Source organism: Polyodon spathula, chromosome 7, assembly GCF_017654505.1.
Source record: "Polyodon spathula isolate WHYD16114869_AA chromosome 7, ASM1765450v1, whole genome shotgun sequence".
Classification (NCBI taxonomy): Eukaryota; Metazoa; Chordata; class Actinopteri; order Acipenseriformes; family Polyodontidae; genus Polyodon; species Polyodon spathula.
The window spans coordinates 54734591-54746890 of NC_054540.1; the positions used below are offsets into that span (position 1 = coordinate 54734591).

Sequence of the window (12300 nt, forward strand, 5' to 3'; positions counted from 1 at the left end):
AACAAAAACGCAAGACAAGATATGCAATCATCTCATATTCATAATTCCACGGCTGCTGGCGAGTCACCCCGTGCTGTTATATAGATAAAGACGCATGCTCAGTCCCCCACAGATGATCCATACCGCGCCGCTCCGCTTTGCTGGAGACCTGAGGAGGGCTAGCTGTGTGAACAGCGCAGATGAGCATGAGACGGGAGCAGCGGGGACAGCGACTGGCGCTGGTCGGGATTTTCTGCCTTTATCGCTGAAAGACAGGAAGGAATGCCCGTTGATCGATGAGACGAGAGCCATAGGCCGCGTTCTTTCAGAATAATAGAGGTATTCGTCAATGCAAAGAAAACATCAAAGCGAGATAACACACCACGATGCACCCTGGACTGAGCCAGCAAACTAGTGGAATGACTGTGCCCCAGTCTGCTGGTAAGTGCAAGGTCAATACCGATGCAGCTGCACAGAGAGTGCGTAGTAGGTCCATTGCATAGTATTGTAATGTAGTGTAGCTATTGCGCTGGGAAGGGAGTTTTCAGTAAAATAAATACATAAATGAATGTACTGCCTACATGACGGCCCTTCATATTATTTAGAAGTCTGCTGTTTGAATTGTGTGTGATTATGTAGTTACTTGCTAAATAATATCCTCTGTATTTCTAGCACATGATGTTATTTGGGTGCACGGGAGTTGCAAGCAGAGCGGTGTTCTTGCATTGCAGCGCGGTGTAGTGCCGTGTTGTTTATCCTAGTATCATTTAGTACTAGAGGTTGATGGTGACTGGTCTGTGAGGACCCGAGGTCACTGGCTGTGAGACTCGTGTGCACACAGGCTGACTTATATACTCCAGTCACTGCCATTCATTACGGGGGGAGTGGAACACGACGGCAGAACAATAGAAGCTGACTAAAAGTAACTTTAGTTTAGAATGAAAGCTAGTAGCAAGCACTTTGTACAAGTTGTAAATGCACGGAATAGCCCACCAGGTGACCTAGGTGTAGGATCTAGAACACTGGGAACATGGAAGAGAAACTGCTCAATTCTGCCCTTTTAAATGACGTCCCCCTACTGATGGCTAGTGGTGCTCTAACCAGGGACCAACCTCGATGGGCTGGACAGCCTCTTCTTGCTCCCAGGCTTTTCTGATGTTCTTATGTTGACGTGCGGTCTGATATTTCTTTGTCTGTTGAGCGTGTTCACCTGTCAGAATAATACAGTGCCCCTTTCAAGTACAGCAAAACCTCTGTTATCCAAACTGATTGGGATCAGAGGGTGTTCGGATAATTGAATAGTTCTGATAATTGAGCTAGGACGGTGACAGCATTTTTTTTACATGAGTTTCAATCAAGAAGCCACCTAAAAAGATCAAACTCACCTGTGTACCTGTAACTATGTAACACACACAGTACTGCCCTGGTCTGTAAATCCCAGAGGTGGAGGACAGGTTAGCACAGTATCTATGACAACAACAAGGCAGATGAGCTCAGTACACAATTAGCCAGGCTAACAAGGGGCTGTTCGAATAACAGAGCTGTTCAGATAATCTGGGTTTCGATATTTGGGGGTCAGTGTAGGATGCCTCCTTCATTTCTCTGATTCCCCTGCAAGGGCAGACAGTGAGACAGCCCAGTCTGTATTCAGTATGTGAGACTCATAATTTAGGTCTCAACAGCACATAGTAATATGGTGTATTTGTAAAGTAAATAAGTACATTGAAATAATGTCATGTATAACCATTCACTCAGATGGGACCGTCACATGAGTACAAAAGGGGGTGTTAATGTATTAAGGGCACAACAAATTGACACAAGTTAGTGTGACATTCCAAACCGCATGCCTGGTCCATCTGCCATATCCCTGTTCTTTCACAGCTCCAGTGATGCAGAATACTGCTAGTCTGCTATACTGTGTATTATAAGGATAGAAATAAGACTCCTATTGCATAGCAGTTTCATCCAGTCCAGGTATTATAGGGAGCTTGATTAGGGTTAGTGTGTAGGTAACACGCTCAGGTGTGTCTTATTAAACTCATATTAAAGCCAGGAATGGATCAAACTGCTATACGAGGGCAGTCTTATTATTTATGGCGAACTAACCTTTTGTTTTGTACCTGCTTATCCTTTCGTCTGTAAATCACGAGACAGAAAGACAAGAGGTCAGCGGCAGGGCTAAAAAACAAATCTCCTAACTGGAAGTGCTAGACGTCAGCATCACGTTTATTCAATTCCCAGAGCTCGTGAGAGAGGCTGAGGAGTGTGTCTTCGTTGAACTCCTGTACTGTATATCCATTATGGATCTGCCTGGACTGCAGTGAACCTTTCTTCTATGAAATCCTCCCATGACGAGGCTCCCAGTGCAGTAGGAGATACTGTTGCTAAGGATTTGTCACTGCCAGTAGATGTAGAACTGCACATTTCCATATAAACTATAAACTTCAGGCCAGTAAAATCTAAATCTGTCTCTTTGTTCAGCCCTGGCAGCAGCCTTGTTTACTGGTAGTTGCTTTTGTACTGGTGTAAAGAACCCCCAGAAAGGTTCCAGCAGTAAATATCTTGATTATGCTTTGATCATGAAGCGCTATAAAATGGATTGCAATTTATAGTTATCGCCTGTGTGCATTTCTGTTGTAGTTCAGCGTAGTCACACCATTAGTTGAAGGGGCTGCAAAAGAGTAAAAATGCAGCTCTGATGTGCACAGTCATAAAAGTTTCATTAAAAAAAAGAACCATCTCCTTTCTGTGGTTTGCAGCTCACTTGAAGCACTTGTGAAATTACCTGGGGGCCACCTGACAAAAAAGTGTCGGTATAGGGAGGCATGTGCGTGCTGTAACTGTACATACATGAGGAATACAGTCTGTGCCATTCCTCAATAACCACCATGCTGAAGCCCTATAATATCTGGAAAGACAGGCTAATTACACAGAGGAGGTGTGTGCTACACAAACGAGGAACAAGATGCTTTTCCCACTGCAGAGCAGAAATCTAAAGGCGTTCACTGAAGGAGGGTGGGCAATAGGAATTGTTTAATACCGGGTTAGTTTTTGAAAGCAAGCCTGAGCAGTATTTATTTGGCAAGCCAGGATTATGAGTAGATGACAGAAAGGTGGAAAAAGCTGCAATGTCTCTAACAGCATGTGGTGATTGGCCAGTTCTTTAGCTTGTAGTCTGTGCAGCAGTGCCCGGCAGAAGCAGACCCTGCTGTAATAGGAGCTGTTCCATTGAAAATCGATTGGAATGTGGAATCCTATCTACTCAGAGAAAGAGACCTGCTCTATATAGCACACACTTTTTTCTATCCCTCCCTCATCTAACATGTTGTCTGTACTATACAAAAGCACCCTGCTGTTACACGTCACTTTAAATCACAGTGGGCGGAGCTGAGATCTGACAGACAGCAGCGATAATAGTTAAAATACTAGGTGTGAAATGCTGATGAACTGTAAACCAGCTTCCCTGAAGGAATTTGAGGCAGGAAAAACTGAGTGCACATGTGCTGTATCAGCACGTTACAGTCGAGTCAGTGCTACACCCTATTGCCAGTGCTGTGGCATGTGTTTCGTACCCACACTCTCCTGCCTGCGTTCTCCAGACTGATCACTGTAGTTGCCTCTGTACAAATCGACAATGTGTGCCTCCGATATCTGCCTCCTGACAGCACGATTCCTCTAATCGCCATTATCAAGCGACAGCCCGATGACGAAAGGGTGTTCAGATGAGCTGAAAACTTTGATCTCCTTGTGTTTTCATTTGAAAGGTTTCTACGAGAGAAAGAAACGCAACTCCATCATGGTGACTGTCTCCCTGCTCGTCATCTCCGTGCTCATTCTGATCATAGGTGTAGCTGCTACCACCAGAACTCAGAACATCACTGTGGGAGGCTACTATCCAGGAGTCATTGTAAGTAGTCCTTCACATTTCACTTTTGCCCCGCTACCCTCACGAGCGGTTCTGAAGTAGAAGTTATAACCTTTTTGTTAATGGAAGCTGAGGCTATAGGAAGGTACTTGGCTTCTGGCAGTGGTATTTCCACACCCCCGGAGCCAGTGATAGTGTAATTCCAGGGGAGGGGTATTGCAAGGGCTGAAGCTTTGAGGGGAGCAGCAGTTCTGTCTCATCGTGGATGTGTACTACGATCCTGATCTGCACAAGTTCAAAGGCGATGGTGCCAGGTTTGAATGGCTTTCTTGTGGTTCATCAAAGGGAGCTTTAAGCACTGCATCAATAGCAGCTTTGTGTGGCAGTGATGCAGTGTTCTGGCTGGGCACAGGCCCCTCTCATGTGGGCTGGCTGCCCTGCTCTATCTTTCATCAGTGACGCTGTTATTGTAGTGCTCTGGAGTTGAATTGTCCTGATTAATCCCACACATTAATTCTCTCCTGTCAAATGGGCCATCGCTTGTACATTTCATTGTTCAGCAAGGAAGCCTGCCATGTGACAGGTTATATATACTAGATCCTGCTATCAATGTGCTATAGCCACTTGACGGTTGATTGTATCTGACGGAAATGATTTCACATTAAAATTAGCTGCGCCATTTATTCTCATTTAACTGTAGCTTAAAGTAAGGTCGCATTGACTGCTGTAGGACACAGGCTTGTTTTAACCCCACTATTCAAGGTCAGAGCAGCCAGATAGGAGTGGGGTGTGTATCTGCTTGATATTCTAGATGGATCTCTGTTGCACTGCAGCTGGCAGGTTTATTTCCCATGGCTCTCACTGTATCGCAGCCCCAAGAGTCGGCAAAACAGTGTATTCTCCAGGTGTGAAAGCTTCTGTTCCTTCTTACAGGTCAGATTTGAATTCCAAATCTGCATTCCTGTCTCAGACACAAATGGGTTAATATTACCAAGGCACTTTTTTCTTGTTTTATAAACTGAAGCCTCAAGGTGGCGACCCATAATGACACATTTTGAAATCCCGTAAATCAACAATGCATTCTGGGCATTTTAGATCGCAAATGCTGTCCTCAGCAACGTCTCCTCCATGAAATCCAGGGAGCCCCCCAAGTGAACCCTAAAGAAAGCTGAGGAAGGGTGGAGGAGAGCTGCTACGCGGGGAATTGTTACTGCGATCAAGGATGCAGAGCACGAGTGGGTCCTTAAAATAGGTGTAGGATGGAGCTGTGCAGCGCCCCCTCTGTATTTCACGTTCGCTCGTTTGGCGAATTCACAGTTGGACCATGTTGGCAATAAGTTGTGTTACATGGTACAGTAGAAAGACCCTTCACTAATTCACTGGTTTCAATATAAATTAAGGACCACCGTATAAATCCCTGTTTTCATTTTTTAAATGACGAAAGCACGGCCGCTGTATTGGGACCTTTGCAAACTCCGGTGCACTGTCTGTCCCCATCCAGCATGGCAATGAGAGGCAGCCGTGGCGCGGGAGAAATCTCAAAACATCACGGTGAGAAAGTGCGTTTCGTCTCCGACGCTGCTGATCGCTTCGAAAGACGGAACGCCCTTCTGTGCTGAGTGCTGACCTCAGGCAGGGCACTTTGTTTCCTCCAGTTCTATTTTCTGTAGCACCACGGCAGCCGGCCAGGTGAAGCACTGCAATCTCAAAAGTGTTCGTTGTTAACAAACAAACAAATAACCTGTAGAAAGACTGCATTATTCCTACAGCGTGCAGGGAAAGGGATTTACCCAGCATCCCTTACTAGATCTTCAGTGCTGCACAAGGTCTGCTGCAGTAGTATGAGGCTACCATTGGTGGGGAGGTAGTACCTTTTAGTATACCAATGGCCGAGCTTGTTAAACCTCACTCATGCCTTAAGATGAGCAGTAAGCCTGAGCTTGAAGTGTCCATTCTAAAGCAGTAAGAGAATGAGGGGGGGGACAAGAATTACATATTTGTTAAAAGATATATATATATATATTTAAACCCCAGTTAGCTTTTTATTCCTGTAACTTTAAAACTAGAAAGGACAATAGTAGTGCATGAATCCTTTCAGTAATATTCTTGCTCCTATATTTACATGGCAAGTAATACTGCTGTCGTACAGTGTGCGTACAGGACACTGCCTGCAAGTACCCTTTAATGCTTGTTGTTGTTTCTTGTTTTCTTGCAGCTTGGCTTCGGATCTTTTATTGGAATAATCGGATCCCACTTGATAGAAAACAAAAGGCAGATGGTATGTCCTGCCTGGTTTTGCTCTTTGCAGATCCCTTCTGCTGCTCTCTAGTTTGCTTCAGGGTTTTACATCCAGCAGTGATTTTACCTTCATGCACTTCACTTCAATCAAAGTGCTGAAAACTACACCCTTCCTTTCAAAGACATGTACAGGTGCAGGTATTTGCAACTGAACTGATGGGGCTAACGGCAAACAGTCTTCGGCATTGTCTTTCATTATGTTTTATTGCACAAAGCACATTGACAGAGACTTCTAATCGTCTATAACTGTGTAACTCTGGTCCCTGTTCTGAAAACTTTGCAGACCGGTTTGCCACTCCTTTTAGAGGGATGTGAAAACGCTCAGTAAGCAGTCCAAAAAAGCATTGCTTGATGTTTTGTGAACAGGGCCCTACAGCGCTGCATGATTCTCTGTGGTAAATGTTGAGCGGCAGGGAATGATTGCTGGTGCTTTAAGAAGGATGGAGTTAACTGTAGTTCACGGTTTATGTTTGAAACGTTCAGTTGTGCTGCAAGACGCACCCGAAATAGAAAGGTGAAACTGGAGGAGGATGGCGTGGCTGCTGGGAATGTGAGGACAGAGTCTGGAATGAATGGGACAGCAGTAAACACAAAGAGCAGGAGCTCGATCCAGCAATATTGAGGCATTCGATCAGATCCATGTTATATGTGTGTTAATCCTTTCATGTGTGAAATATTGAAAATATCTGAAAAAAAGAACATATAGATACAATAAATCAATTTCTTCATTGCTTGACTGTATATGGGGGAGGGGGGGGGTGGCATCCTCATTTGAGGTCACACTATCTTCTAGCCTCATATGAGCCGATCATGCATTTAGAAGAGAGGTTTTTATAATCGCCATGCAAGAAAGCATTAAAGTATATGTCATCTACGTTTCCTAAATTCATTTACCTTACCTGCAGGTTATCCAGTTACCTGTGTGCCTGTACAAATCTCTGTTTTGCTTGCATGGTTATTTTCCAGGCTTTAGTAACTATTCCATGCTTCTGAAAAGACTCCCCAAGGCTGATTGCTAGAACGTGATTGATTGTTCCTCCCGGCTCCCTGGCAGGGTATTGTTTTCAGTGAGACGTGCAGGCTTGCTGCTCTGCTGGCTGCAGGTTTGCTGCAGAGGGTGGGTGCGGTGCAATGGAATGCTCCCTGCATGTATTTAATGAAAGGTACAGATCGCTCCTGAAGGGAACCAGCGTGTCCGAGTGACTGCCAGTCCCCAGACCACTCAGGATTTTTCTATCTCTATGTACACCTGAACTAACATGGTTAGCTGCTGATTTATTGGGTGGAATAAAACCTATTCTTGCAAGAGCATTCCCCACTTAGTTCATTTAAACAGGTTTTACTGGATGGTAAGAGCAAGCGGCAGCAATCAGGTTTTACAAACAGCCAACGCAAGAGGCTAATATATTACTTTGGCAAGTGGCCAAGCTTTTTTAAATAAAAAGAGATGTTGTAATCTAATTGATGAGGGCTCGCTCTACGAGTTGACGAAGCAGTACATTTGAGTAAAAGCCACAAGGTGTGATTAAGATGTGAACAGAAATTAGGTTTGAGCAAACAAGCATTATTAATACTGGGATATGTTAGCCTGCAAATAGAAAGAGGCAAATCCTGCACTTTACTGCAATCCTCCTTGGACAGAACAATGATACATTGTGAAATGCTGACATCTGTTTTGCTGTAGTGTGAGCTAACATGATTCAAGAAGCCTAAGAGATGGGCAGACAGTCTGCAAGGATTTATTTATTACTAATAAATCACTCTGCTGTGGTTAAAAAAAAAAAGGATTATAAAAATAGCAGAGACTGGATTCATTACTCGCAGTCCGCTTATAATATCTGATCTGTACCGATCCATTTCTCATGGATTTCAATGTACAGACTGTTACTCATAATACCATCTCCTGATACATTTGCACGGTGTTTTTTCCCATGCTTTTCCCCTAGTTTACCATTGTTAGCCATGTTTTGTAACATGCTTTACTGTGCCTCTCTGAGCTTTGCAATGCTGACCTATGCTGTCCCATGCTTTCACTGTGCTTGCTATGGGAAACTTTTCTAAGGGATAGTATAGAACGTGAGTGATATGAGACCATTTCCTGGTGTGAAATGTAAGTAAATCTGTAAGGGCATGTGATGTGTGATCCTCTAGACTGCATGTATCATCAGAAACAGCACGCATTGACCTGCTTGTGCTTGTCTTGTTTTTTGTACTGCTGAATGTCTTCTGAGTGTTTTAATGTTATAAATGGATTTGAACTCTGTGAACCGCACACTGCTGTGTTTCTCAGCCTGGTTCAGAACGAGGCTGTGGTTTGTTCTCCTTGTCTCGCCCCAGCTGAGACTAACTGGGAATGGAGTGAAATTGAAGCATCAAGTGGCAAGGCAGAGCTCATGCTTCATTGTCATAGCAGGTGTGACATCTAGTGGTAGACGTATGTAATGCACTGTGTTGACTATGGAAATAAGACTCCTGTAGCATAGCCTCTTCACCCATTTTAGGTTTTACTACAAGCTTAATTAGTGTATAGTTAACAAGCTCAGGTGTGGCTTATTAAACGCACAAAACCAGAAATGGATGAACTGCTATGCAATGGGAGTCTTACTTCCATCCCTGAACACCCTCTGCATTGTACACTGCCTTTCAAATCAACAGATTAAAAAAAACCTCTAGAACTGTGGCCAATGTTAGAAAACAATATGTTTTTACCTAGTTTGCTATTTACAAAGCCAGACCTTTACCTGTGAATGACATGGCCTGTTTGTGTGCTTGTCCCTACAGCTGGTAGCCTCCATCGTGTTCATCAGCTTTGGGGTGGTGGCCTCTTTCTGTTGTGCAATTGTAGATGGGGTATTTGCTGCGAGGCATATTGTAAGTATTTACAAACCAAACAGAGTGGAGATCCGGGCTTTGCATGACAGATAGTTAACGGGCTGGCCTCTCTGTAATGTGAAGAGAGCAAGCTCATTGGAATGATTTGGGTTTATCAAGCATTCCTGAAGACTAGTGCACAAAGCCTACAATACCTCTAGCATATAAATATACACACATTTCTCCTGTTTATTTAACCTCCAGGATCTAAGACCCCTGTATGCAGGACGATGCCATTACTACTCCTCTGTCGAAGAAAAAGACGTAAGTTTCCAATGTCTGATGTTTCTGCAGTGATTTCATTAGTACGCAGTGGGCATGGAGGCGAAGTGCTGTAGCAGGGGGGACATTAAAGAAGAGAATCCAATAGTTGACATCTCTTTGACCTTGGTGTGTTGGTAAATGACCCGCAGTGTCAGTGAGTGTGCATGAGTCTTTTGAAGTAGATATTTTAAGCAGTAACGAAGACTTCACACATGCGTCTTTGCCCTGCTCTCTTCCCTCTTTAGGTGCCTTGTCAAATGTCGTCACGAGTCTCCTGCAGCCTCAAAGTCAAATCCAACACGTGCTACTGCTGTGACCTCTACATCTGTGGCAAGTACGTTCCCCCCTGTGATAGGCAGTGCCTCGGTCTGGGTAAACGGACAGCTCCTTTCATCTTGTATCACGCCATTACAGAACTGTAGCGTGCCCCTTCCCATATTGATTTAAACCTGCTCTAAAAGGCATTCCTCTCCTTTTACAGTTTGACATACACTGCTCTCCCTGTTAGCTTTAATACCCCTTTCCATTGCTTCCATTGTACAGCTGAACTCGGTTGAAATATTTTTCTAAGGTGCAACGCAGTAAAGCAGACCTCTCCCCTGATGAATCCATGGAAATTATTTTCTGTTTTATTCAGAGCTCAGCTTTACACATGGCATTAGGTATGATGCCTTTACTAGGCTGATACTTGATACTGTGCCAGTTTTACTGCAGGGACTCTAGCTTTTTGTCTGGTGCTTTCCCCAGATTTAAATCCCTGTCACTTCTATTCATACAGAGCTTTCCCAGTTTCAAGCACATCTCAACTCTAAAGACATCATTGATACAAATCATAAACGCCTTCTCCTTCTCTAAGCTTTACTCCACTGTCCAATGCAGCCTGTTGTCCGTCTCTCTGCAGGTCTCGCAATGAACCGGGTGCAGGATACCACGAGTATGTGGACGTTCAGAGCTGCCAGGACGTGGTCCATCTTTACCACTTACTGTGGTTTGCGACGATACTGAATATCGTGGCTCTGTTTCTCGGGATCGTCACAGCTGCGGTGCTTGGAGGATTTAAAGATATGGTGATTCAGTTCTTTAGCTATTTCAGCTTGTGTTCTTGCATCTTCTCACAATTCCTGTTACTCACAGGCTAGAGACTGGGTGGGGGGCGCTCCATATTATTTTCAATTTTTGCATTTTTGGATAATTCCGGGCTCAAATGGAACATGAATTGAAGTTGAGATGCAAATTAAAAGCAGATTTGTAGTTTGGAAAATGACAGCGTTATAGACAAGAGGCAGATCATTTGAAAGGCTTGAAATGATTTATTTTAAAACTTAAAGAATCATGAATCAGCAGGAAGAAGTACTTACATATCCGATGTAAGTGAGGACCGTGTAAAGAGAGCGAGGAGAGAGTGATGTTCAGTTTTGTGAGTGTGTTTTTTTACAGGGCCCACCTCTCGCCTCCTATGAGCCAGAGACACTGCCCATCCCGGTGCCCTATGAACCCCAACAGCAGGTGATCCCCTACAGCAGCTACAGCACCCCACACCTACCCCCATATACTGCCTACGACCTGCAGGTACAGCACCTCTCCCGCAGCTACGGCTCTGATCAAACCTCCACTGGTAAAAGCAAGACACCCTAACCCATTGACTGTGTCCCTTTATTCCCAGAATTCCATCACCTTCCCAATGGCCACTCCGTTGGACGATTCCCAGTCGGGCTCCAGCTACGTGTGGGCGTCCTACGCCCCTCCGCGTTACTCCCCGCCCTACTTCTCTCCAGATGAGAAGCCGCCCCCCTACAGCCCCTGAGGACAGGCTCCAGACCTCCTCGCGCATTGCTGGAGACACTGGCAGGAACTTTAACGTGACCGGGGAAAGGTTCTGCCATCATCATCCCTGCAAAGAAGACACTGTGATTTTTTTTTTGCTACAGGAATTTAATTTCTGAGCTTTAGAGACCTGAGCACCGTGCACGCTACAGTATTGTGGGGGGCTTCTCCGATGATCTCGCCACTCAACAGAGCGAAGCCTGTTAGCAGCCTTGCCCGAGCTGCTCGTGTTTAAGGAATGATAACCAAAGTGTTCCATTTTGATTGCTGTGCGCTGAAGATCTTTTGGTTCTTTGCTTTAAAAAAAAAAAAAAAAAGTAGATATTTTAAATCCACTACTATAGATTTCAGGTACCCAAAATGAGGAGCTGTAATAATGTTGCCAGTGGGGTTTAAAAGACTTGATTAGCACTCCTTTAAGGATTAGGAATAGTTCTGAACCTATTGATAGAGGGCTTTACAATGTGAAAAGTAACTTTTATTGGACATTTTACAGGCAATATAATAGGTACAATATGCATTTGCCTGTCTTGGCGGAGTTCCCTAACTAGGAATACGAATAAGGAGACTTTCCTCCCTTCCAGCCACAGATGTGGGCATCTCCAGGTAGCAAGCCATAATGACAACTTTTAACAGCACGTCATGCACAGCACGTCACTTACTGGTCTACAGCCTTTAAAAGGACCTTTGACAATACCATTGTATTAAAAATAATAATAATTAACCACTGTATGAGGTGCTTTCAACGATGCAGCAGTTTCAAGACAGTGAAGTCCATTAACCTTCCATTTCAAATATGCTTTCTATTCGAACAATACTGAAAAGTGCCAGAACTGTGATTCATTTTGATCCGCCCCATGCACGCACTGCCTTTGAACTAAGATAGCAAATAAAACGTTAGTTTGGAAAAGTCTTGGAGAAATCCAGTGTTTTCATTTGAAAGTGCTTACGGTCGTGAAAATGGGGGGGGGGGGGGGGGGGGGGGACGACTTTGTACTGGCTTCAGAAGAAAAAATGCTGCCATGTGTTGTCATGTGGAAGAGCCCATGTGCTTATTTTGTTTCTTGACTGTTTAAAACCCTAGACTCCATAACTGGATTAAACGTGTGTTTATAAATATCATAGCGGTGTGTCATTGTTTTGTTTGTATATATTTTGTAACAATACAGCATCTCGAGATGGTAAAAGGTTACTGATGA

The 12300-nt window shown here is 44.2% G+C and overlaps 1 protein-coding gene across 2 annotated transcripts; it reads left to right on the plus strand.

Moving 5' to 3' along the window:
- The first annotated feature begins 92 nt into the window (after nucleotides 1-92).
- On the plus strand, nucleotides 93-11175 carry tmem255a (transmembrane protein 255A). Of its 2 annotated transcripts, XM_041255930.1 has the most exons (9): nucleotides 93-420; nucleotides 3744-3886; nucleotides 6060-6122; nucleotides 8924-9013; nucleotides 9218-9277; nucleotides 9523-9611; nucleotides 10179-10344; nucleotides 10715-10846; nucleotides 10941-11175. In XM_041255930.1, the coding sequence occupies exons 1-9, from the start codon at nucleotides 366-368 to the stop codon at nucleotides 11079-11081; spliced, it is 939 nt and encodes a 312-aa protein (XP_041111864.1). In that variant the 5' UTR covers nucleotides 93-365; the 3' UTR covers nucleotides 11082-11175. The 2 variants fall into 2 exon arrangements, with proteins under 2 accessions (XP_041111864.1, XP_041111865.1); XM_041255931.1 differs by lacking the exon at nucleotides 6060-6122 and having other exon boundaries at nucleotides 94-420.
- Nucleotides 11176-12300: the final 1125 nt, after the last annotated feature.

Excerpts from the sequence above, each read along its gene's own strand:
- tmem255a (XM_041255930.1), top strand. The coding sequence starts at position 366 with ATGCACCCTGGACTGAGCCAGCAAACTAGTGGAATGACTGTGCCCCAG. Across the intron at positions 6,123-8,923 it reads TAGAAAACAAAAGGCAGATG|CTGGTAGCCTCCATCGTGTT; the intron begins GTATGTCCTGCC and ends TTGTCCCTACAG. Across the intron at positions 9,278-9,522 it reads CCTCTGTCGAAGAAAAAGAC|GTGCCTTGTCAAATGTCGTC; the intron begins GTAAGTTTCCAA and ends TTCCCTCTTTAG.